The sequence below is a fragment of the Eublepharis macularius genome, chromosome 1 (genome assembly GCF_028583425.1).
Source record: "Eublepharis macularius isolate TG4126 chromosome 1, MPM_Emac_v1.0, whole genome shotgun sequence".
In the NCBI taxonomy this organism is placed as follows: domain Eukaryota; kingdom Metazoa; phylum Chordata; class Lepidosauria; order Squamata; family Eublepharidae; genus Eublepharis; species Eublepharis macularius.
The window spans coordinates 142,647,962-142,673,977 of NC_072790.1; the positions used below are offsets into that span (position 1 = coordinate 142,647,962).

A 26,016-nucleotide genomic window follows, 5' to 3' on the forward strand; every position below is an offset into this window, starting at 1 on the left:
ATGATCTAAAGTTATTTTTAGTCCCTAGTGGGCAAGCAGGGTAAAAATATCTAAATAAATCTTCTAACCAGCCAGCATCAGTATATTTACAACTGCAAGAAATTTTAAAGGATCTCTATATAAGGAGTCAGATTGGTGCTCTGTCTGTAAAAGGGTATTTCCAGAGAGATGCAATACTAATTGGAGGTGCCGGACCACTTACAGTTTGCCTAACATCATGATTACTATTTCTTCTTGTTCCTTACGTTTCATATGTTGGGGAGCAGTAGCAACTGTAACCCTAGGAGAAAATACCAGCACCCCTGTCTAGCCAGAAGGTTAATGTTTATTCCCAGGGAGGTGCAGGGGGTGAACTCTGGCATGCCAGGAATGCTTCTGATCCAAGAAAAATCAATAGAGTTTGGGCTCCCATGCTTTTGGACTGCTTGTGTGATGGATGGGTAGGGGCTTCTGTCATGTTTGTTTGAATTTTTTTTAAAAAATCTCTTAATGAAATAAAAAATGCTTGTTTTTTACTTAAAGGCAAAGAAGCTTATCAGAAAAAGTGGTGTGTGCAGCTGATGAAGTGAGTATACTTTAATTATGCATGCATTCTGAATCTGAAACAGACTAAGTACCAGTTCCATTGTGGGATCAAGTACACGGGATGTGATGTCCTTCTTTCTCTGGGGATTTTTTATTTTTTATTTTTATTTTTATTTTATACAACTTTCCCAAAGTACTTGCTTCTCCTTTCCACTGAAGCCCTTGAGGCTACACAGCCCTGCTTGGAATATTGATGTCTCTCTTTTTGCTTTTTCCTCACACAATATACTTTGGGTCTATTTTGTGTTGTAATGTATCTGGTCACTGAACAGGGTATTATCCCTCTTCCAGTACAGTGTACGTGCATGAGGGCAGTAGCTCACTGTAACCCACGGGCCTCGGTTACAGATGCCTTGGTAATATCCAGGTTGGACAACTGTAATCTATGTGAGGCTGCCTTTGCAGATGGAGTGCCGAATGCAGCAGGCAAGGTTTTCACTGGGCCTCATCTCAAAGACCACATCTCTCTGTAATCGCTATATTACATTGACTTCTGCTTTGTTTCCCAGCACAGCTCAATGTGTTGGTATTTGAGGGCTGCCGACACCCATAACAGCCTGCCTGTAGCTTGAGATCATCAGGGTGAGCCTTCGCTGTATGCCAGCTCCACGTGAGATAACCTTAATGAGTCCTTCACTATGGCCCCGAAGTCCTGGATCTCTCTTCCCCAGAAGCTCAATTGGCCCCTCATTGATGGCCTTCTAGAGATGCAGCAGGGGGAGTTCTTTTCCAGAGGACCTTCAATGAGGGCTAAGCTTTCCCAAGTATTTGGGTTATTGTCCAGGGGAAATGCCTGGGTGCACCCTGGACTTGTGTGTGTGTTATGTGCCGTCAAGTTGTTTCCAACCTATGGCGACCCTATGAATGAAAAACCTCCAAAACGTTCTATCTCTAACAGACCTACTCAGATCCTGCAAACTGGAGGACATGGCTTTTATTGAGTCAAGCCACCTCGTTTTAGGTCTTCCTCTTTTCCTGCTGCCTTCCACTTTTCCTAGCATTATTGACTTTTCCAGAGAATCTTGTCTTCTCGTGATGTGACCAAAGTACGATAGCTTTAGTCTTGTCATTTTAGCTTCTAAGAAGAATTCCGGCTTGATTTGATCTATTACTCACTTATTTGTCTTTTTGGCTGTCCATGGTATCATGGTACCCTGGATTTAGCATGTCCATGGTACCCTGAACTTAGCACCATTTAATTTGATTTGATTTGATTTGATTTGATTTGATTTGATTTTTACCCGTCTTCCCCACAAGCGGGCTCAGGGCTGGTTACAACACTATAAAAACAATAAAGCAATTTAAAATACAGTACATAGAAGTAAAAACAATCACAGTTTGGTGTAGTGGTTAAGAGCGGTAGGACTCTGATCTGGAGAACCGGGTTTGATTCCCCACTCCTCCACTTGAAGCCACCTGGTTGACCTTGGGTCAGTCACAGCTCTTCCAGAGCTCTCTCAGCCTCACCCACCTCACAGGGTATTTGTTGTTGTGGGGGACAAGGAACCGTTATGGGAAGGGCCAGGGGAAGAAATTCTCCCAGAGGATGCTCCAGCTCCTGGCCTTTGGATTGGCCCACACCTTGGGGGCAGGGGTAGGGAGGTGGGAGCTGGGAATGAGGTCATGGATAAAAAGAGGCTCTGAAGGGGAGGAGTGATGCAGGAGCAGCAGCGGGGATAACTGAGAACGAGAGGGAGCGTGATGCTGCCCTCCAAGGGAGAAGTGAGGGCTTTGGGTGAAGCAACTCCACCCTGTTCTCTCAGTTCTGAGGCCTGTTGGGAGCCCTCTAGAGGAGGAAGCCAGGAGGTAGACCCAAACAGTCCTCAGGATTTACAGTGATTGTAATGCCAGGTTTTTACTGTGATTTATTCTTTTTCAGTTTTACAACTGCTTGGGTCTTTAATCTTGGTTGCTATTTTTTTTACATCTTGAGTTTAAATTGGTAGGGTCTTTTTAGTGCTATGATTGCTGCTGGGTTTTATTGCTGATTGATTTAGTTTTATGTTGTCTGTTTAACTGTTTACTTTTAAAATTTTCTACTATATATGCTGTTTTCAGTGCTTTTAAATAAAAGGATGAGGCACCTTACAAAACTTAATGGACCTCAAACATTTTATTTTGCAGAGGTGACATACATTTTCTAAATAAATAATATACAGTTTATAAATAAATTAATTCTTGGGTGATACAGGAGGATGTAGAATACAGGGAGAGGAAGGAAAGTTTGGTATTGTGAAAAGAGCTCAGCTTAAAGTTCTTTGAATCACATGTTGCTAAATTTGCAATTACTTGGAGATTATATTTATAGAATATGTGTGAATTTACAGTACCAGTCTGCTTCTTTTTAAATCTCATAACTTATCTGGACTATTCCATGAAATAAACCTGGCAAATAATTCCTGATAGAAACCTGGTATTAAGGTATCAGAAGCAGTCAGTACCTGCCGTGGCCCAGTTTCAATATGGACTGAAAAAAGATTCCATCACAGTCACTCCTAAAGAAGTCTTCAAACATCTCAGGATCTCGTGAGAGAGATCATGTCCATTATACAACTACGGGCTCTAGTTGAGATACAGTGGAGATGGTGTCTCAGGAATCCCTTTAGTGAATATATCCACCTTCAGACCCCTCTTCCCCCACAAGTCTCCCCTGAGACCGCAAGAAGGTGGCAGACCCATTCAGAAGCCTGCACTCAGTTGCAAAATGAACACATGGCAGTTCGCAATATCCCACAAGTCAGTCTTGCTTTGGGGAGGAGGAGAGCATTACATTCTAAGTTTTGGCAGGATTAGGGTTGCTTTTCTGGCAACAGAAAAATAGAGCTATCAGTTCCCTGTAAAACTTCTCAGCTGGTATTTTTGGAGGAGTAAAAGCTGTTGACAGACGATTGTACATAACATTAAAAGTTGTTCCCACTTTATTTATTTACGAATTTTTGCCTTTAAATTTGCTTACAGGGGCAAGTGATCTTTTTTCCCTCTAGAGCCTCGTAAAACTTGGCTTCGAAACTGTTATTTTAGTTCCAAAGTGTAAAAAGTGTTTTAAGTTTTTTATTGCAAGTAAAGCAGAGTGTTTCATTTTGATTATTGAGCTCATTCAACCTTGTAAAGCCCTACAATCATTTTCATATGTGTGATTTTGGCTACTGGCATTGGTGGTATGAGAGAGGGGCTGCGTTCATGGCATCTTCTTGCTTTGCTAATTTGGTCTTGTTGCTTTGCTAATTTGGTCTTCTCGCATCTCAACCCAACTGAGGGGAAGAGCCGGCAGTGTCCTATCGACCGGGTTCACACAAATTACAAATCTGGCCAACGAGGGGAAAGCCCCAAATGCCCTGCAAATCTGCCACCAGTCCCTCAGTGGGTCCCCAAAGCCTTGGAGGGGAGGGACACCACTCCAAGCTTGTACAGGAACTTAAGCAAAATGAAGTCCACCTTGCAAGAAGGGTTTTGCAAGTAGAGTTCACAGCAAAATTGGTTTTATGGTAGGTGGTTCTCGAGTATCTGCAAAAGTGAGTTCAGCGAAATGATTTAGAGTTTTGAGACCCCAAAATCAACAAACCCACAAAACAATATAATATATTTATTTTATTTAAAGTGCAAGATTACAATAAAATGCATGAGACAGAATGTGAGGATTAAAATAACAAAAACCTATAGCTTTATAAGAACTTATACATACCAATATCATAGCAGGAAGCAAATCACCCAGTTGTCTGGAATGTGGGAGGCGCACAGTCTCTGGTCGAGAAGCAAGAGAGGCTAGGCTTCACAGCAAAGCGAAATGGATGGGCAACTGAACTCCCATCCCAGTCAGAGCCAGATTTGAGATGATGGGCGATTTACAATGGATTCACACTGAAATCCACCTCAGGTCTGAGTCTCCATGTTAGGTAAAGTGATTTTATGCCATTTTGTCATTCTCCTGGTGCAGGCCCTGTACCCAATCAAGTGGCAAAACGCTGATGTCATAGTCAAAAGGAGATGACGTGCAGAAGAGGCTGGGCGCAAAGGCTGCAGTTATCCATATTCTTGGTATCAGCTATCCTGATACAATTCCATTTGTGGCAGTCTAAATTATTCAGTCTCTGTCCCTTCACTCTTCCAAACTGCAGGATCATGTAACCATGTACTAGACAGGATATGGTAAAAGTTTTGTAGTTTGAAAACTCTTTAACAGTCCTACATTGCGGTGAATCTTTAATCATATCTCTTCTTTTCATTTAGACTTCAATGATATTATTTTAATTACCCTTATTCTTTTTTTCTGTCAGGAAACCATATTGGTAAAATGCAACCGTCCTGGTCATGCACTGATAAACAAAACAGTGCAATTTGAGAGGTGGGTGGCCTTAAAACCACGGTGGCTTGCTTGTTTTGTTTTTTAATTTTTTTTAAAACTGACTTTTGTAATGGTGTTTGGTTACTGGTCCCTTACCATTTCAAAGATTCCTGCCTATACTACTGCTTCACGAAATTTCTAATCTTAAAAATTATGAAACAAAGTAGAAATGTATGCTTCTTCTGAAAGGAAAAATAAATTATCTTATAATTATTACTATATGTTAGAGTGGGTGATCTGTGCTAGTCACAAAAAAAGCAAAACCACTTACCTGCATACAAGGCTGGCGTTTCTAAATATCCAAGGTATCCCTGGATATGCCGAAAAAGATGACTGTGTAAACTAATTTTAAAGTTTTTTTAAAGGCCCAATCATGCATGTTTAATCAGTTAAAGAAAGAAAACTGGCTCTTCCCTTCCTTGAGAGTTTAAAACATTCCAAGGAAGGGGGAGATTTGTGTGTGTGTGTTTCCATTTTTTATTTTTTGTTTTGTTTTCTGTCCTTCACCCTTTTTCTTCACAGCCCCCCCCCCCCGCCTGCTTGTTCCTTCTAATACTGAAGTCCATGAGAGCTAGAACAGGGGCATTTCTGCATCCTTGGTTGGCTCTCCCCCCACCCCTCATAGGCAGGAAAATGTTATTTTATAAATTAAATAGGAAACAACCACTCAAAACAGTCTGATAAAAACTGTATGTACTTTGTCCTCTAGGAAGTATGGAATATGAAGAGCAGTTCAACGTTATTAAAAGGAAAGGGGGAAAACAGGCATAGAGGAAATTGGCCTGCTTGAGTCCCTAATAGTATTCTAGAGGAGTAGCTTCTGGGGTGCTTATTTCTATCCTCTCCCTGATTTTCCATGGCCCCTAGATTTTTTTCTCTGTGTTTATGTCTCAGCAGTCTCTTGTTTTTGAAGTTTAGAGCTTTCTTTTTCAATCTTTTGTACCAAATGTGTATTTAGATAATACCTTGCAGGTGTACTTCAGAAATAGCAGTGTGTGTGATCACTGTTTCCCCAAGATGCAGCCAAGTAGCTCTGGGAGTGTGATATGAATATTGCAGCCATGTTGGTGGAGGGCTTTGCTACACAACTGGCACTTTCCAGGACAGGGTTGTGTATGTAGCTTTGTCTAATTCAGTTCTGGATTTTATTTTGTATATTCAAATACTGATTTTGTTTGACTTTAATTCTGAACTTGACTATAGAGTGCAGATTAAAAATTTGCACAATGGCCAGGTACAAAAAGGGGAAATGTGCAGGGAAAACCCCTAAAATAAAACAATTTAAACATTCATATGCTACCTTTCCACCCAACTAAGGATCCAAAGGAGTTGATAATTGAAAAAGCGATGTATGCACATACGCTCTGGTTGTAAATCCAAAAAAAAAAAAAGATAAAAGCCAGCTGAGATTCTACCAGGATTCAGAAATTATACTATCTTCATAGTGCTTTTTATCCCATCCTTCTTCCAAAAAGTTCAGGGGGGTTCTCCAATGTTGTTCTCACTACAATCCTGTGAGGTGGTAAGACTGAGAAAGAGAGTAGCCCAAGGTCACACATCAAGCTTGTAGTACTGTGGTGCAAAGATTTTTTTTATCTCTTTCTGTTTTGTATATCTTGATTTTGCATAAAAGTTTTCCCTGCTTCAAAGCCATTTACTTTTGATCAGCAGAAATAGTATGCTTCACAGTGCAGATTAATTGGTATTCCTATCAGAAAGCCCTCATCTCATCCTTTTGCCTATCCATATAAAGGAAGATAACCAGTTCTCTAAAGTTACTGCAGAAAATGATTTCCAGTTCAAAATTTCAGTAGCAACTTTTACAGAACATTCTTAAGGTGTGGCAGTGCATGTTTAGATAACAAAAGGGTGTGTGTGTGAAATGGTGAATTCCATCAAAAATGTAGCTCTGTGTTCTGTGTCCCTGCCCAGTTTATTCTTATAAACAGCAGAGCATATGGTTCTTATGAACTCCTCATGTTTATTTTTTTAGCAACCTTTTATGGAACTAATAAATGTCAAAATACTTGACTCCACTTCAGAAAAAAAGGCTTTTTCAGCATGTTGTATTTTTTTCCTGTATTTTTATTAGTGCATTCATCAAGAAAGTAAAATGGAAGCTTGTAATCTTCAGGCAGTCTTAATAAGCATGTGGCTGAAAGTTTGGGGTAAGGTGGGTGAAGCAGATATGTTGGTGAGATTGCTACTGCAGATAATGAAAGCAGGATAGATCTAAATGCTCACTAGTAGACATGGGCATGGACCGGGAAAAACCCACCGACCATGGTCCGTCGCATTTCACAGACCATTCATAGACCTGCCCTGGTTTGCAGACCAGTTCATCAGTCTGTGTTCTGTTACTTTCAGGGGCCCTTGGACCACCCCCTTCACACTCACAGCTGTCAAACTCGCAACAAGTCTTCAGTAGGTTCTCCTCCAGCCACCCTCCAAGTTTGGCCAAGATTACATTTCGGAGGTCGGAGTTACAGACCCCCAAAGCGGCTTCCCCCAGGAAACTTCCAGTAGATAGAATAGGAGCCACAAATGCCAATTAACTTGCATTGGCTTGCAGCAGCAAAAAGTTGTAATGAAAATGTGGGGAATATATCTCTGAGAACGAAATGACGCACTCCCCCCCCCCTGAGTGAAATGATCGTTTCTGGGAGCAGAAAACCTGCTCTGGGGCTGGAATGGGGAGGGAGAGAAGTACTCTTTGAGGAGACAGTCAAGGAGATGTTTGGGGGGAGACAGCAGGAGGAATATTCTTTTAAAGGACATGAGGACAGAGACAATCTATGAAAGAAGGTTAAATTTAGGGGAGGGTGTGGATGTTCTTTGGGGACACAGGAACAGGAAAGGATAGAGGTGATCCATGCGAGGAGCTTAATTCTAGGGGGAAGGAGAGTTTCCTTGAGGGAATAGAAATCTCCCCATCAGGCTGGCCAAGGGGAGTCTGGAAGTGCTGACTCTGGGAGGCAGAACAATCCTTATGAGGAGGCAGACCTGGGCATGGAGAGACTGCAGCCCTGTGACTGGGTTGGAGCAGAGCCATCGCCCACCACCTCACAAGCAAACAAGAATAGAAAGGGGAAAAAATGAAACAGAAGAGTGAGCCCTCAGCCAAGGAAACACAATAACTTGTAACAAGCTTGCTCCCAGAGCACAACTGCAGCACAAGCTAACTGGCCAGCTCACCCGAGGAAGATGCAGGAGGAAGACAGAAACCATGCTGGGCTTCTGTGGCTGTCTAGTCCTCCCCCCACCCCCATCCTGGCTCCTTCTAGTTTGGAAACTTCCCTGAATCCATCACTATCAGCATTTACAGGACCCCATGCAGGGTCTGTAAGATAGACAGAATCTGTGATTTCATTTAGGTGCTTTCACAATACAATCCCCACCCCCACCCCACTGCTGCCCTTTTCCAGGATAGAAACGTGCTCATGAATCACTTCGATCCTGCTTTTCAAAAGAAACAAATGCAAGTCAGGTCATACTACAAAATCTATTCATTTTTGTACACAGTAAGGATTGCAAAGTGATACCCCTTGAACACATTTTGTGGGTGCAATTAACAGGGAGACAGTGGCAAAGTACACCAGCCAGGTCGCCAATCTTCCTCCTGTGAAAGGAGGTGAGAGCAGGAAAAAAGCAAGCTTGCAAGACTAGGGTTCCCCCACTGAGAGTAAGTGTGAGCCTTCCTCTCTCTCTATGTCGTCCTGCCTGGCAAACATGCAGCAAGGGGAAGGCTCGGACTTCCTCTCAGTGAGTCAATCCTAGTCTTACAGGCTGGAAAGGCAGAGGTGGGGTGAAAGGCAGCTCGATCTGGTTGCTGTCTTCCTCCTGCATCTTCCTTGGGTGAGCTGGCACGGGGTCCTGTAAATGCTGATGACGATGGATTCAGGCAACTAGAAGGAGCTGGGATGGGGGGTGACTAGACGCCCACAGAAGCCCAGCATGCCTGTCTTGTCCTCCCTCTCCCTGGCCCATTTGCAAAGAAGCGCCACCGAAACTGAGTCCAAGCCTTCCCCTCTCTGAATGTAGATTTAACACTAGACTAATGAAGGGGAGACAGACAAGCAGTGCTCGTCCGCCTTAAGATCAGAACAGCATGGTGACAGGCAGCTAGATCAGGTTGCTGTCTTCCTCATGCATCTTCCTCAAGTGAGTTGGCCAGTTAGCAACCACACTCAACTAAGGCTGCCCCATTTTGTGCTTGTTCTGGAGGGGACCTCGCAGCTCTGTGTTAAAAACCTATAGATCAATTTAAAATGGAGTCAGCCGACACAGGTTTAACTCCAGAAACTCGGAGCCCTAGCCCACCACCTCGCAAGCAAATAAAAATAGAAAGGGAAAAATGAAACAGAAGCGTGAGCCCTCAGCTGAGGAAACCCTCTGCACAATCCCCAAGCCCTCTCTCAAGATGCACAATGCAAAAAAACTCCCGCAACAAGCAGTTCCTTGCTCGGTAACTATGGGCTGGAAAGTGAAACCGTGGCTCCGCCCTAAACACTCACACAGAGAATAATGGGAGCTCTCTGGCTGGCTGCCAGATTTGCCTATCCAGGTTTTCAGGGCTAAGATTGGTATGTTCCAAATGCAGCAAAAGGTCTGCAGGTGGCTCCTACGTTCCCTAGGGAATTGATTGCTTGGCACCAGGATGTCTGCGTTCATGGACCAACAGACTCATCCAAAAGTCATGGCGTCCATGAAAAACGCATGTCCCATGAGCCACCTGTTCGCGAATGCCAAACAGGGCAAATCCTTATCAAATTTAGGTCCATTTTTTGGTCCGTGCCCACCTCTACTCACTAGCACAAAAGTTAGTAATCCTACTGAATGTTCTTCAGACTGATTTTACATTTATTAAGGTTCTCTTGGCTAAGAAACCATTACATCCTGGTCTTTAAAAAAGTAATTTGGGGGGATTTTTTTCCAGGATGAATGTAACTATGATGATTTTTCCAGCTAGCTGCTACCCCACTAAATCCTGTACCAATTTAACTGCTGCTGCTGTTCTATTTGTATGAGTTTTAGATGGTGAATGGAACTATCATTTGATTACTGGAGCTTCTGAAATTGTTAGTAAGAGACCAACGGTTGCAGAACATTTTTCTTATCACTTTAGGCAATTACCTAATAATGAGATAGAGACAGATGGTCTTTTTATCCCATTATGAAATTCCTTGTTCCTCCACCCACAAATCACCTCATGGTGCCATCTACATGTAAGTGGGTCAAGGGAATAGCTTTGTAATCACAGGCCAATGTGAGGGCTACAAGCCTATCCAGTTTCATTGATCCGTGGTTGGAATGCTTTTGGACTGTTCCTGATATTTAGCACTCTTTGTGAGGCGTGTTAAAAACTTTATTGTTTGATAGGGCTATAACATTCATACAAACTTTGTGGAAGGCAAGCTGAGCAATGATAAGCTTCTAATTGGAATAGGATTTATTGTCGAAGGCTTTCATGGCTGGAGAACGATCCCATCCCATCCTGAAGGAGACTGTTTTTCCTTGGTTGTTTGATTCATCCTGGGTTTGATTGCTCTTCGGATTTCATTTCTGGAGTAGCCATTTGCCTGAAGTGCGTGGTTTAGATGATTAATTTCCTCATTGAGAGAGTGCGGCTCACATATCCGTCTTGCACGATCCACTAATGTTTTCATTATGCCTCTTTTCTGTCGGGGGTGGTGATTAGAGTTTTTGTGTAAGTACCGATCAGTGTGAGTTGGTTTCCTGTAATCCGAAGAGCAATCAAACCCAGGATGAATCAACCAATGAAAAACAGTCTCCTACAGGAAAAGTGTTTTTGCCATATATCAAAGGAATTACTGATCAGATGGGAAAGCTTATGAAAAAGCATAACCTTCAAGCAGTATTCAGACCCACCCGAAAAATACAACAGATGCTACGATCAGCAAAAGACAGTAGAGACCCCCTCACCTCTGCAGGAGTATACCGTATACCCTGCAGCTGTGGACAAGTTTACATCGGGACCACAAAGCGTAGCATCCAGACAAGAAGAAAAGAACATGAAAGACACTGCAGACTTGGACAACCTGAAAAATCAGCAGTGGCTGAACATAGCCTAACTCAAACAGGGCACAGTATCTTATTCCAGGACACCAAAATACTGGACAACACTTCCAACTACTTTGTCAGACTGCACAGGGAAGCCATTGAAATTCACAAGCATAAGCAAAACTTCAACAGGAAAGAAGAAACCTTAAGAATGAACAGAGCATGGTTTCCAGTTCTGAAAACCACCAGGCTAACAAAACACTCTATCCCCGACAATAGCCCTGCAGAGAAGATTAGCACATCAAGTACCAATCCATATGCAAAAGAACCTCCTCAGGATACAGTGAAGCCTCCCGCCATTAGCAGTCCACACCCTGGGAAACTCTTACAGGATGACTCAGCTCAACCCCACCCCTCCTGAGTAGATATAAATGACCTGCCAACATCTTTTCCACACTGTGACACTGAGAGATCTCTGTCTTTTGGTGCTACACCTCTGAAGATGCCAGCCACAGCTGCTGGCGAAACGTCAGGAACTACAATGCCAAGACCGCGGCAATTCATCCCGGAAAACCCACAACAACCATGGAATAGGATTGTTATAGTCATAACTGTAAAGATCTTCTTTAGCCTCAGCTCCTCCCTTCTGGAGTTCCCTTGCCTTTCTCCCACCACCCACAGTTAACCAATATCTCAGTATTACCAGCACTTGACCATGGGTAAGGTTTTAAATCCTGGAGCTACCTTACTCAGCTTTACATTTGTATCCTTTTCTTCTTGTAACTTTCATTTTACTCTAAAAATGCTGCACAAACCTCACAAGCTCATTTTTGTTCTGGCACTGCTACCAGAAAGCTGGGGCCAGTAAAACATATCTTAATCCAGTTTATGTCTCTAGAAATAGCTCAGTTTTGAACAAGTAACTGCAGTCTGGGCAGTGTGAAGAACCCTTTGAATTCCTTGCATCTGGCCACTGGAACAGGATTGTGGTTCAGCTTTTTTTCTGTGTGTGTGTGTTTAATTTCCTGATGTCTAAAGCCAGCTTCAGAGTAGGCCTGAGTAATTCCCTTTCTTCGATCTTGGTGTTTCTGAAGAAAATAAGTATTGTTTAAATTATATTGCATAACACTTCAGTAAGTAATGCTGCTTTTTTATTCTTGTTCATTCACTGTGAGCATTTATAGACATTTTTCCTCAATGACTGAACTATTTTTTTGCACTCTTCAGAGTATATAGTGCTGTTGAAACTCAAGAGACTGTGTTTGCAGATGTATCCCCTTTGCTAACCTCACTGTTGGATGGGTGAGTTGAAATGTACGAGCAAATAATTTCGGTGTGATAACTACCTTAAAGAGAGCTGGTTTTGTTAAAGTAAAGCACGTAAAATGTGCTATGCCTGCTTCAGAACTGGGGTGACTATATCTTGAACTATGGTATAGTACATTAAAACTGGCGTGAACATATTAGGAGTTCTGTGGTGTTCGCCTCATAATAGCTAACATGAGAAGGAACAATGCCTTAGCAAGCCCAGCGTGCATCATGAGACAGTGTGGCTTCTTTCCTTTGTTGCTGTGTCTGGGGGAGGAGGAGGCTTTCATTACTCTTCCTAGAATTCCTATTGCATCATTCCCAATGCAAATAACTAAGTTTGTGTGCAGAGATTGAAGAAGAGTGTTCTGTTTAAATTATCTGTCCTGAAACATGACTTTTTCCACAGCTCTTCAGGAAATGTTCTCATATTGGAAACAAAAGTTTTTATGCTTTTTTGGGGGGACATGTAATTTAAACAGAAGTAGATTGCACTTCTGGAAAAGATGAGCTTCTTGTGTCATTTATGGGTTTACTGAGCTTTGGTTTTGTGAAGTTGCCAGGTACCCTTATCCTCCCGATGGGATGAGGGGAGTGGCACTCACCTTGTTGCCAGCACACTCCTGGCAAAGTGTAGTGATGGCACTTCTGGGAATTACATCAACGTGCCTGGCAGAGGGCATACTCCCGCCCCTTCGAAATTGGCCCATGTGAAGGGCAGGAACATGCCCACCACCGGGCACAATGATGTCGCTTCCCGGAAGTGAAATCATCACACTCATGGGAAGTGTGCCCAGTGTGTGCTACTCTGGGAGGTTTTTTGCCTCTGGGGCCTGTTCTCTGGGGCCTTCCTCCCTCCCCGGCCACCAGCTAGATGAGTGGCAGTGGGGGACAGAAGCTGGGAGCAGGGGATCTGCTCTCATCGGGGGGCTAGCAGCTCTAGGAAGGCATAATTTTTAATCCTGGAATTTACCTACCCCTTCTATTTTTGATCATTTCCACTTCCTAAAAGCTCCAAGCTTTTAGAAAGGGAATATTTTTCCTGTTTCTACACATCTTTGTGATGCATGCATTTTCCATCATTTCTGCATTCTTTCCAAAACCTGCTTTACTATGATTGCAGTAAAACAGTGGCAACTGCCAAGTAGATGGCAGGAGAAATGCAGGGAAACACGTGAAAACCTCATTACTACTGTGCTTGATCTGCAACTGCAGTTGCAGTGAGATAACTCCAGGAAATCAAGACATCTTTCTGTATCGTTTGCCCCTGACAAATCTCTATTTATTCATGCCAGAAAAATAGCAAGATTTGTGTCAGGCTTTACTGTGGCCATCCCAGCCAGCTGCCTCTCAGCCCTGTTGTCCACTCTTGGCCATCTATACATCAACGAATTACATCAACGTGCCTGGCAGAGGGCATACTCCCACCCCTTCGAAATTGGCCCATGTGAAGGGCAGGAACATGCCCACCACCGGGCACAATGATGTCGCTTCCCGGAAGTGAAATCATGACACTCATGGGAAGTGTGCCCAGTGCCCATCCTGGCGACTTTCTGTGTTGGCATCAGCCTTAGTTGGGGTGGTCCCCCGGTGCCCCGTGCTCTCCCTGAGAGGCTGCCCCAAAGCTTTAGAGACAGTCCTTTGTGCAGGGTTGGCAAGGTCAGGGAGGTTGGCCCCTCAGAACCCTGCTTCCCCCAAGAGGCTGCCCTTCAACTTCAGGACCAGCCTCTCCTCTCCCTCTCTCCTGTCTCCACACTCTCCTCTCACTCTCTGCTCTCCTCTCTCTCGCGAGTTCTTTCCCTCTTTATCTACACTCTCCCTCTGGGTCTGAAGCTTCTCTTTTTATATCCTCCGGACCTTACCAACTCTGCCCTCCATTGGCCTATCCTCCTGCCCCAAGTGCAATGCCCACCACCTGTGCTAGCTACGGCCAGAACTGCCTGCCCCTGTCCTGTGGTTGTACTCCCGGGGCTTGGCTCCTCCCTCCACCAAGCTGGTCCTGCTCATGGCTCCTGCCACCGTGGTTGGGCTGGGCTGGGAGTGCTCAGCCTGCTGCCAAATGACCTGCACCTTCCTGAGGGCATTGCTCCGCTCGCCTGCCAGCTCGGACGTCCTCTGTGATCTTTGGCAGGCGGGCTTCCTCCCCTTCCCTCGCTGCGTCATCTTGCCTGCTGAGCCCGCCTTGGGTCTCCTGGGAGTTGCTGCCTTGTTCCTTGCATGTTAGGCCCACCCTGGCTGTGAGCCCTGTCATCTTCTTCCCCCGCGTCTTGTTGCTGGGGTGCCCACTAGATGGGGTCCCGTGTTCACCAGCCAGGGCTTCAGGTGAGCATTGACTCGAGCGGGGAGGGGGGGAGGATGTAGGTGCCTCATCCAGGTGGGGCAGGGCCCCCGACTCCAGACACTTTGAGTCTAATAGCACCTTAAAGACCACAAAGATTTCCAGGATATAAGCTTTTGAGAGTCAAGCTTCCTTTGTCTAGCTTCCTAGCTTGGCTCTTGAAAGCTTATACCCTGGAAATCTTATTCATCTTTACGGTGCTAATAGACTCAAATCTTGCTGTTCTACTGCAGACCAACATGCTACCCATCTGAAACTATCACCAGAATAATACTGAATATTTGTGCACTTAAAATTCTACCAAAATAAATGTGATTGATGTCTTACTCATCTCTCATGTACCAAACAGCCACTTGTGGCTCACATATCTGAAGTATAATTGGATTAGGGATGATGGAGCTCTCTACTTAAAAGAATGTTGGATCCATTCCTTATCTACCATATATAAAGATGCCAAACCAGGGTTCACAAGATGATCCAAAGGAACAATGGAACTTACTAGGCACTGATACTTGGTTTTTCAAATTATATTTAGTCTCCTTTATTACAGAGAACAGGGCAGACAAAGGGATTTTACCCATCCATTCCAGTGAAAGACTGTGAATAACTATGGACTGCTTCCTTTCCTATTACTGTTATCAGCAAAGAGTGGAAGAGGTTAGGGCTGTTACAGAGTTGCAGTGTTTTGGAATAAGGAACATCTGTTGCATTACATTCTGTGGAGTTGTTAGCAAATTAGAAACGGGCTTTGCTTCTCAAGATTTTCTGGCTTTGATCAAATGTATCTGTTGGAATTAAGAATCAACATGCATTTTGATTTCTAGATACAACGTGTGCATTATGGCTTATGGGCAGACTGGAAGTGGAAAAACATACACAATGTTAGGACCACAACGTGAAGATAATTTTGCTTTCTCCCTGAAAGATGCACCAGAATTAGGCATTATTCCTAGAGCTGCTGAAGAAGTGTTCAGGTATTCATGACTTTATTGATGACAATAGGTTTCCTCCTGCATTGAAAGTATTTGACTGCTCATGCTCTTCTAAACTCTTGTAGTGAACTTGTTACTGTTATATAGTCCAGGGAGGGAGGACTTGGGAGAAAGAGGAAACTGGAAATGTCTGGCAGTTGCTGTCTTGGGGTTCCTCACCTCACCATCATAACTTGGTTTAGGATTTTCTTTTCAACTATAACTTCTCTGAAAGCATTCATGGTGTGGAATAGGCAAAGTTCAGAACAAGTAATGAAATATCAGAATCACATGGTGGAAGTTCAGTCTTTTATGGGGGTTTTCATTATGAATAACCTTGCAACGCCATTCATAAAATACTAAAGTGGACATTTAGGGAGCAATAAAACACAGATCTGTTAAGAAGTAAGTCCCATTTTATTCAATGCACTTACTTCCAGGACAGTGCTCTTAGGATTGCAGCCTTAATGGGGTTACCAACATGCTTAAATAACAATTTGCTCTCTGGTTATTTTTATTTTCAATCTATAGAATTGTTGCAACTTTTGACATTTTGATCCCTCTCTCATTGTTCTTTGTAGTTTTCAAAGAATGCTTTGTTCACTTACTATACATATGTTCTTCTCCCTCTTTCAATTATGAGGGTGTTATTTGAATTTTAAGGGAAGGCTTTAAAAAACAATGCTAAATAATTGTGTGCCCCTTCAGATTCTGTGAGAAGGCAAAATAGTCAAGAATATGCAAGACTGGTGAAAGTAAAAAGAAATGAGGTTGCTGATGGTTGTTGTGGGTTTTCCGGGCTGTATTGCCGTGGTCTTGGCATTGTAGTTCCTGACGTTTCGCCAGCAGCTGTGGCTGGCATCTTCAGAGGTGTAGCACCAAAAGACAGAGATCTCTGAAGATGCCAGCCACAGCTGCTGGCGAAACGTCAGGAACTACAATGCCAAGACCACGGCAATACAGCCCGGAAAACCCACAACAACCATCGTTCTCCGGCCGTGAAAGCCTTCGACAATACAAATGAGGTTGCTGTTGTAAAAACAACATAATGACTAAGTTGAAAGACCTATGAAGTTGCCATAAGTTGGCTGCAACTAGGTGGCAAAAAGAAAGAAGAGGAAACGTGTATGATCGGTGTTGAAGCAAGTTTTATAAAAGATGTTCAAGTGAAGGAGAAAGTTATTCTCTCTTTGAAGAAATACTAACCTGGGTATTAAGAATCAGACTAAAAGGTCAGAATACGGCAAATGCGTGCCATGTGCATGGAGCAACTAGTGATACATACTAGATATCTGTTGTATAAAAATTAGCTGATACAGACATAAGCCTGTCTTCCTAAGAAGCTTGAGGGACAGGGAGCTCTCTGTGAGAAAGTAACTGCCAAAGCCGTTTAGTGAGCTTTGTAGTAGTGCAAGAGTTCAGCTTGGATCCAAACACAACATTCTATGCACCCTGCCACAGGTTCCTTATTTTGTAGTACAGTGCCAAGGGGAGGGGTTGCAAATGAATTCTTAGCCCTTGTAGGTAAGAAATTATAGGGAAAATGAATAAACCATGCAAGGAAAATGAATTATAGGGAAAATGAATAAACCACGAAATGGCATTGATTTTTTTTTTTTTACAAAAATTATATCCCACCTTTCTGCCCTCATAGAGGCCACCAAGGCAGCTAACAAATCAAAACATAAATAAAATAACATCTTAAAACCCACCAAAAACACATAATTAAAACAAATAAAACCAGAGCTAAAATATATACAAACAATAAAAATAAAAGCAACAAAATATGCAGCAGGAAGGAGGGATCGTTGAGAGAATGCCACCCCCCTCTCCCCAATTCTTCACCTGTTGGGGGAAGATGGCAACAGAAGGGGACAGATGAGTCTCTTTGGAGAGTTCCAGAATTTTGCTGCCGCAACTTGAGAATGCTCTCTCCCAGGTTGTCACCCACCTAAGCTCAAAAGGAGGGGGCCTCAGAAGATGACCAGAGTGGTTGGTTAGGTTCGTAAGGGATTAGGTATGTTGGTCTCAAGCCGTATAAGGCTTCAAAGGTCAGCATTAGCACCTTGAATTGTGCCCAGACACAAACTGGTAGCCAGTGTAGATGGTCCAAGACTGTAGAGATATGGTCCCTATTACCACTCCCATTAACATGCTTGCTGCAACATTCTGCACCAGTTGAAGTTTTCAAACATTTTTCAAGGGCAGCCCCACGCAGAGTGAATGTAATCTAATCTAGATGTAACCAGGGCATGTACCTCAGCAGCCAGATCTTTTCAGCACAGGAAAGGTCATAGCTGGCTAACCAGTCAAAGCTGGTAAAAGGCACTCTTGGCAACAGTTGCCACCTGCTCATCCAGCAGATGGCCTGGGTCTAAGAGCACCCCAGATTATGGACCTGTTCTTTCTAGAGGAGTGCAGCTGATCCAGAACAGGTAGTACCTTAAATCCCAGGTCATTCCTTCCACTCATCAGTAGCACTCTGTCTTGCTGGAATTGAACTTCAGTTCATAAGCCTGTGACCACTCCAAAACTACTTCCAGGTATTTGTGCAGGGTTTCTACAGCCTCCCTGGGATCAGCCAGAAGTGTAAGATAGAGCTGACTCTTGTCCACATATTGGTGATAACCCAGCTCAGATCTCCAGATGAACTCTCCCAGTGGTTTCATGTAGATATTGAAGAGTACAAGGATGGAACCTTGAAGGACTCCAAAGGCAAGAGATCTGAGCAGCAGTTTCCTAGCATCACCTTCTGTAACCTACTCTCCAAGTAGGAATGGAACCACAGCAAAACAGTGTCTCCCAATCCAAGCCTGGAAAAGTAGTTAAGAAGGATACCATGATCAATGGTATCAAAGTCACTGAGAGGTCCAGAAGAATCAACAGAGTTGTCCTCCCAGCACAGATCATCCACCAGGGCTACCAATGCTGTTCCAGTTCCATTACCAGGCCTAAAACCAGATTGGAAAGGATCTAAGCAATTTGCCTCATTCAGGAAAGCTTGAAGTTGTCCAGCCACCACCTATTCAGTCACCTTCTTCAAGAATGGAACACTTAGGATCGGTCAATAGTTATTGAGATCTCCTGGGTCTAGGTCAGGCTTATTTGGAAGTGCATGCACCGCAGCCTGTATCCAGGCTGGGACAACCACTCTCTCTCTCTCTCTCTCTCAAGGAAGCATTAACTATCTCTTGGACCCAATCTGCCAGCCCTACCTCCCAGCAGCAGATTAAGTTGCCATACAAATAAGTGGTAAGCCTCAAACCTCCAAGGATTCTGTCCACATTGTCAGACTGAATAAGCTGAAAAGTATCCCAAACAATCAGAAAAGTTGGCTCCCTGGCACCATGTGACCCTGTCACTGCTGATGTAGACTCCCAAGTTGGAATGGATGCAAGCGATTTTATCTGCAAATTGCTAAGCAAAACAATCACAGTGGACCACCAAGCAGTCCACCTCCTCCTGCAGGCCAGATTCCAACAGGCCCCTGACCATGTACAGTTCCAGCGGCCAACACTGTGCAATGGTGTTGCCATTGGGTATTCTTCCACATGTGTTTAATTGGATTTGTCCTGAGTCTTCGTACACCGTTCCTCTAGCCACCTTCCTGTTTTTTCATCTCCCTCAGTGAACTAAGGGGCTACCTTGGCTCTAACGCCTGGAAGCAATCATATCAACTGCCTAGGTAATTTCGTCATTCCAGAAGTCAACCAGGGCATTGACAGTAATAACAATCATATCAAAAGGAAAATCCCCCAGAGCCATCTGAAAGCCATTTGGATCCATCTGGTTCAGGGGTGGACCATTTTAATAAATCCCCCCAGGTCTGCAGAGTCTTGGTATCCCTGTAAGTCTAAATCTGAGCAAATAGTGATCTGCCCACGTCAAAGGAATAGTTATTATTTCCTCCACCCTCAAACTGCATTCCTCCCTCCTACAACAAAATACAAGATCAAAAGTGTGACCTATACAATGTATAGGACCAGTTATTATCTGAGACATGGCCATGGTTGTCATAAATCCAGAAAAAGCCACTCCTTTTGTCAGGAGTAGAGATGGACACGAATAGGGAAAAAAACCAATCTGTGCAGTTTGTGGTTGATCGCATTTCATGATCTATGAACTTTCACGAACCTGCCCCGGTTCACGAACCGGTTCATTTGGTTAGTGAAAACATCACATCCAGGTCAGCAAATCATCACTTCCAGGCCAGCAGAAGGCCACTTCTGGGTCAGCAGAAGATCTGCAGGAAGTCCATCCCCTGTTGCCTAGGAAACTGATTGACTGATACCAGGTTGTCTGCAGTGACGAACCAAAAAACAAACCAAAAGAGCCAGCCTAAAGTTCGTGGTGGTTCATCAGAAATGGGCTCTGACAAACTGCCGGTTCGCGAACCATGAACCAACCCGGTTTGTTACAAACTTTGCTTCATATTTCGGTTCGTGTCCATCTCTAGTCAGGAGCCACTCCTGACAAAGACAGCCCTCAGCATGTATGTTGAAGTCCCTCAGAATAACCAGCCTAGGGTCTTCAACACGACCCCTAAGGCCATCTCTGTCAAGCAGGGCAGTGGGTTGGGCAGTACACCAACAGAGTCCCAGTCCTCTCTCTCTCAATTCCATCATTAGGTACAGTCTCAAAACTGGAAGTGCCCTTGTTGAAGCACCATGCTAGAAGCATTGTCTCCTCATAGAGTACAGTGACACTACCTCCCATCTAGTGACCAGTTAAAAGCAACATGAATTACTAGCATGGTCTGCTATATTCTTGATTCCATGCTGACTTCTGTGGTATGGGATTCACTCACTACTCAGAACAAGAACGAATCTGTTGTGCATAGTACAGCGCACCAGTGCAGCTTTGTGTGCCATCTTTTTTCTTGCTGCTTTTAGTAGCCTGGTGAACTATTAGCTGGTTGCTGGTGGGCCACTATCTGGAAACTGAAAATACTGAAGAGGAATGAAAGTATCTTGTATCCTTACTTGTTGCCATTGTCAACAGGTCTGTTTTCTTTTCAAGTTGTGCTTAGTGCATAGATAATTACTTGAGAATAGAGAATTTATTCCTGGTAACTTCCAGGTGCCTGTGAAGCTGAAGTATACAGTCAATAGAACTGTGCCAGTATATGAAATCCACAGCAGATGAAGCAGGGTCTGATTTTTAAAGTAGTCCAAGAAGTGGTGTACACTCTGGATTATGTATTTTTAGAATTTTGATAAGCACTTCAATCAGTGAGTAATAAACTCCTGGATCACATGCATAGTTTACTTTGGATTTTGTTTCAGACTCTTAAGATGCTTTTGTTTTTTGTTCTTGGTTTTTTCTTTTCTTTCCCCCTCAGGCTCATTTCAGAGAAGCCACCAGGAAGTCATTGGATTGAGGTTTCTGTTGTAGAAGTATATAATAATGATGTTTTTGATCTTCTTGCCAAAGACAACTATGGAACAACAACTGGTGTCAAAAGGGACATCATCACAAATAAGGAAGGGAAGAGTGATATCCCACTTCTTGTCTATGAGTGAGTAATCCTGTGTGTGGGACCACATTTTAGCAGCAAATAGTGACAGAGCATTCATTCTGGTGTGCCAGTGACAAAGAATGTTAACCTTCAGCATATCAACTCATTTTCCCATGTACATTTATGATTTGCCAACATTACCATAATGTGGTAATGTTTTAACCATTATTTTTGCACTAGCAACAAAGCCCGTTCTAGCAAAAAATACAACAGGCTCTAGAAAGGGCAGGAGAGGCCAGCCTGGCCATTGACCCCTCCCCAGCGCCCCATCTGGGTCAGGGGGAGGAGGGAGGGCAGGATGGCATACCCACCTCTGCACCCCCCACTCCCCTCATTGCAGCTTGAGGCTTGCCCACTGCCACTCAATCCCTCCTGCCCCCCAGGATCACAGCTTGGTGGAGTGGAGCAGGCAAGTGAGGCTTGCCTGCTGCTGCTCAAAGCCCCTGCCCCCAGGATTGCGGCTTGAGGGGGCAAAGAAGGCAAGTGAGGCTTGCCCACCACCACTCAATCCCTCCCGCCCCCCAGGACCATGGCTTGGGATGGAGCAGGTGAGCAAGGCTTGCCTGCCACTGCTCAATCCCCCCGCCCCCCAGGATTGTGGCTTGGGGGGCAGAGCAGGCAAGCAAGGCTAGCCCACTGCCGCTCAATTCCCCCCCCCCCCGGATCATGGCTTGGGGGGCGGAGCAGGCAAAAGAGGCTTGGCTGGCTCGCCTGCGCTGCCAGGACTTCCTGGGCCTCCATGTTGCCAGCCGTCTAAGTACTTATCCCCACGTACTGTGCATGTGCAGGGGTAAGCTGTGAGTCATCTCAAACACGGTTTCTATTTTATGTTTAAGGATTGTAAACATTTCTTCTGAATTTCCCCACATCTATAGTCTTGCCAGCTCTGTAGCACATCAGTTTGTCTTCTGTGAGAGAGGGAGGGTTTTGTTGTTGTTGTTTGTCTACACTCCTCTCTGCAAAAATTAGGATTTTTTTCTTCCTGCTCCTCTAGAAACTGTAAAACAAAAAGTGTTTAATATGCTGTTTTAGGAGGGAACTGGAGGTTAGACACAACAGACTTTTTCTTTCCTTCGTAAAATATAATATGCTACACCCACAATTGAGATAATTTAAGACAGTATTTTTGTCTGTGGGTTTCACTAACATAAGCAAACCACTTCAGCTTTGTTTATGCAGCTCTCTATTGTTGCCAACTATCTTGATTAAAAATATACCAAATGCACTGAAGGGTTGAGCAGACATAACTCTCTCTGTCTGGTTTTATATTTCTACAAAATTTTATATTTTGTATCCATTGATTACCTTATAGTGAAGTAGGAACCACAGAGAAATTGTGAAATTGTTCTTTCTCCAATTGGTTGTTTGAATTTTTTCCTGTCATCAGATAAAAAAGGCTTAATATTCTAGGTACAGTAGGTTTTCTTCTTTGTGTTCACAGCTAAAAAGGATTCAGCATAATAAAAACCAATTTCAGAGCAATATATGAATGATTAATTTGGAAGGGGCGAGGGAAATCAGATGTTGAGCCGTTTTCATTTATCCTCTGCTTTACTCTCTAATTTCTGTTGAGATAATTCAGGTAAAATGAGACAAAGTGTTGTTGAATCCTTCACTGCTTTACTTCTTTGTCAGTGCTTTACATCAAGATTTTTAGGGCCTAGGCACATTTTATGCCTTTGTTGATGTACTAAGAGTTATGCTTGCATCAGTTTCTTGGGCCCGTTCTCAGGGAGGATGGGCTAAAAAGTGAATATAATGATGATGATGACGATGATGAAAATTATAAATATCGTGGAATATTAGAATTAGATAACATCCTGCACTGACTCAGAAAGAATATATCAAGAGATTATGAATAATTCTGAAGTCAAAATTAAATGGTGGAAATACAATCAAGGCCATAAATACATGGGCAATTCCAGTGGTCAGCTATCCAGCTGGAATAATAGATTGGACACAAAGTGATTTAGAAAAATTGGATTGAAAAACTCAAAAACTAATGAACATGCATCACTCTTCACACCCAAAAAGTGATGTTGACAGACTATATTTACCATTAAAAATTGGTGGAAGAGGACTGTTAAAAGTACATTAGGTAGTGGAAAAAGAAAAGAGAGGCCTGATTTATTACATCAGCAGAAGTACAGAAAAATTACTTCAGGCTGTGAAAACAGAGAACATATTAAAACAACCGAAACAAAGGCTGAATACAAGAAGAAACAGTTTGAGAATAGGTTAAATGGCTGGAAGAACAAACCCTTACATGGGCAACATCTAAAAAATATTGAAGAAAAAAGTGACTACAGCCTAACTTGGGCATGGTTGAAGATGGGTGCAATCAAGGAAGAAACAGAAGGTCTAATCTTCACAGCACAAGAACAAACATTGCAAACGAATGTTATGAAAGCCAAAATTGAGAAAATCAGTGAAAACCCAAAATATGTTGTCGAAGGCTTTCACGGCCGGAGAACATTAGTTGTTGTAGATTTTCCAGGCTGTATGGCCGTGGAAAATGTCAACTTTTCCAGGAAAAAAATGAAACTGTGTCCCACTTTATCTCTGAATGCAGCAAAATTGCACAGATGGACTACAAAGCTAGACATGACAGGGTCACAAAGCTGATTCATTGGTCATTGTGTAAAAAGTATAACTTGCCAGTATCAAAGAATTCATGAGAACATCAGGTGGAAAAGGTGTTACAAAAGAATGAATAAGTCAAGATCTTACGGGATTTCAGAATTAAAACTGATTGGCACCTTGAACATAAGACACCAGACATAACAGTTGTGGAAGATCTAAACGTCTGGATAATCGACATTGCAATTCCTGGGGATGCCAGAGTCAAAGAAAAAGAACAAGAAAAAATGATTAAATATAGAGATCTGGCAATAGAAACAACCCGACTATGGAAGAAGAATGCAACAGTAGTCCCCATTGTCATCGGAGCACTTGGAACCATCTTGAAAAACTTTGCAATTCATATGGAAAAACTGCAGCTTTATGACATAACACCTACAGAACTGCAAAAGACAGTGCTACTTGGAACACCGTACATATTATGCCGATATCTGGTTGATACTTAGGTCTCTGGTGGAAACTTGTATCAGCTTAGCAAGGCCAATCAATAATAACATGTGACCTCTGCTTATTGTTGATTGTGTTTCGAATAATTTTAGGAGGAGGAGGAGGCAGCTGAACAACTCCAAGCAGTGCCTAGAGTTAATACCCTAACAGTGAAATCCTCTGAAATAGTGAAATTCTCTGAAATAGCAAGAGAAAAGTCACTGAACAGTAATTGTAGCTTATGGGTTGAATCAAATTATGGACTGCTGGCTGCTAACAAAAGAGGTGGTACTCACTGATTCCCCTTTCCACTGCAGACCTCTGAACCACCCCTGATGAGAGAGGACAAAGAAACCCCCTTCTTGAGCAGTGTTTTGGGGAATATTTCAAGCTGTAGTGAGTTGGGAGTATTTTGGCAGCTTTGGATTTCCTGGAGATTTGGGTGGTAGAACCTGGGGAGGGACCTTAGTATAATGCCATAGAGTCCCCTTTCTCCTGGGGAACTGTTCTCTGTCACTTGGAAATCTGTTGTAATTCTTGGAGATCTCCAACAACCGCTTGGAGGTTGGCCACCAAAGTTGGGAAGGTGAGAAAGTCCTGTTCTGCTGACAGAAATGCCTTCCATCAGTGGAAATTTCTGCTGGATCCAATGTCTCTCTTGTATGATGTAAGGAAACTTAGCAGCTGCTCCAGGCTAAAACTAGTTTACCTAAGAGTGACTGTCATGTATATAATGCATGCCTAAAAGCTTATTTATCTTCTTTCTCAACCAGTCCCATACAGTTATAAGGCAATGTGCTACCAAACGGTGCTGTTCCATTTCTGTTTCACTGCTGCACTCAAACCACTGCTGATTTAGATGTGAAATACTGGATATTATTAATTGTTGGTCTTGTGCAGTCTCACATTGGACTGCACATGCGCAGGACTGCCGAACGGCGCTGTTATACAGATTTAAAATCTATTAAGATGTGCCTGTCTCCCCAGAGCTCATGCACGAGTGTTTCCCGCCCAAAACCACCTGCCGTCTCTGGAGATGGTGCCCCTACCCTCAGTTCATCCTTTGCTGCCGGACAAGAGGTTCTACAGCGTGTGTTGCAGCTTTTGGAGATTGGAGTTCCTCCTTTCCACAGTGGACAGAGCTTCAACAATTCCTAAAATGGCAAATAAGGCATTATTTAAAAAAATGCACTAATTGTTCAACTAAAATGACCTGCACAGATGGGCACAATTTATTCTTCATTTCCCTGGGTGAAAGCCACAACATTCAGGCTTGTAAGTCGTGTCAGAAGTTCTCCCCTAAGGCATGAGTTGAGAGGGCCACCAGACTAAAAGCCCTGTTATGGGAGCGGGTGCTCTCTGCATCTATTAGCCCAGATACTAAGACAGCAAAATCTTCTACCTTGTCAGAGTTGGCTGCTCATTTGGATCTGAATCCCTCAGAACTAGGGGTGTGCAATTCGGGTTTCTGAAACCCGAAAGAAACCCGAAACAAACTTGTTTCGGGTTGTTTCGGGTTATCCGAAACATTTTGGGAAACCCGAAACGTTTCAGGTTATCCGAAACAAAATAACCCGAAATGTTTCGGGTTGTTTCGGGTTTTTCAATGGCAAAATGCCTCCGTCTTCCCAGACGCCTGGGGGAGGCATTTTCCCACCGAATCAAGCCAAAATTAGTAGGGACCTTCCTCTAACTCCTCTCTAACAATCTCCCAAGTTTCAGACCGATTGGACTTTGGGGGGCCATGTTATGGCCCCCCAAACCAGGTCCCCCTATCCTCGCATAAGAAAGGGAAGGGTGAGCATATTGTTAGCTTGCTGCTGCTCATCTTAAGTATTTCCTATGGGGAAAAATGAAGAGGTAGGCT

General features: G+C 43.4%; 1 protein-coding gene across 1 annotated transcript in view; it reads left to right on the forward strand.

Moving 5' to 3' along the window:
• Positions 1-26,016, forward strand: part of KIF25 (kinesin family member 25) — a 92,376-nt gene that overhangs the window by 30,348 nt on the left and 36,012 nt on the right. Inside the window, exons 7-11 of the mRNA XM_055000633.1 lie at positions 523-565; positions 4,860-4,927; positions 12,176-12,250; positions 15,419-15,568; positions 20,907-21,083. Coding sequence (XP_054856608.1) covers positions 523-565; positions 4,860-4,927; positions 12,176-12,250; positions 15,419-15,568; positions 20,907-21,083 — 513 coding nt within the window. The remainder of the gene's footprint in view (positions 1-522; positions 566-4,859; positions 4,928-12,175; positions 12,251-15,418; positions 15,569-20,906; positions 21,084-26,016) is intronic.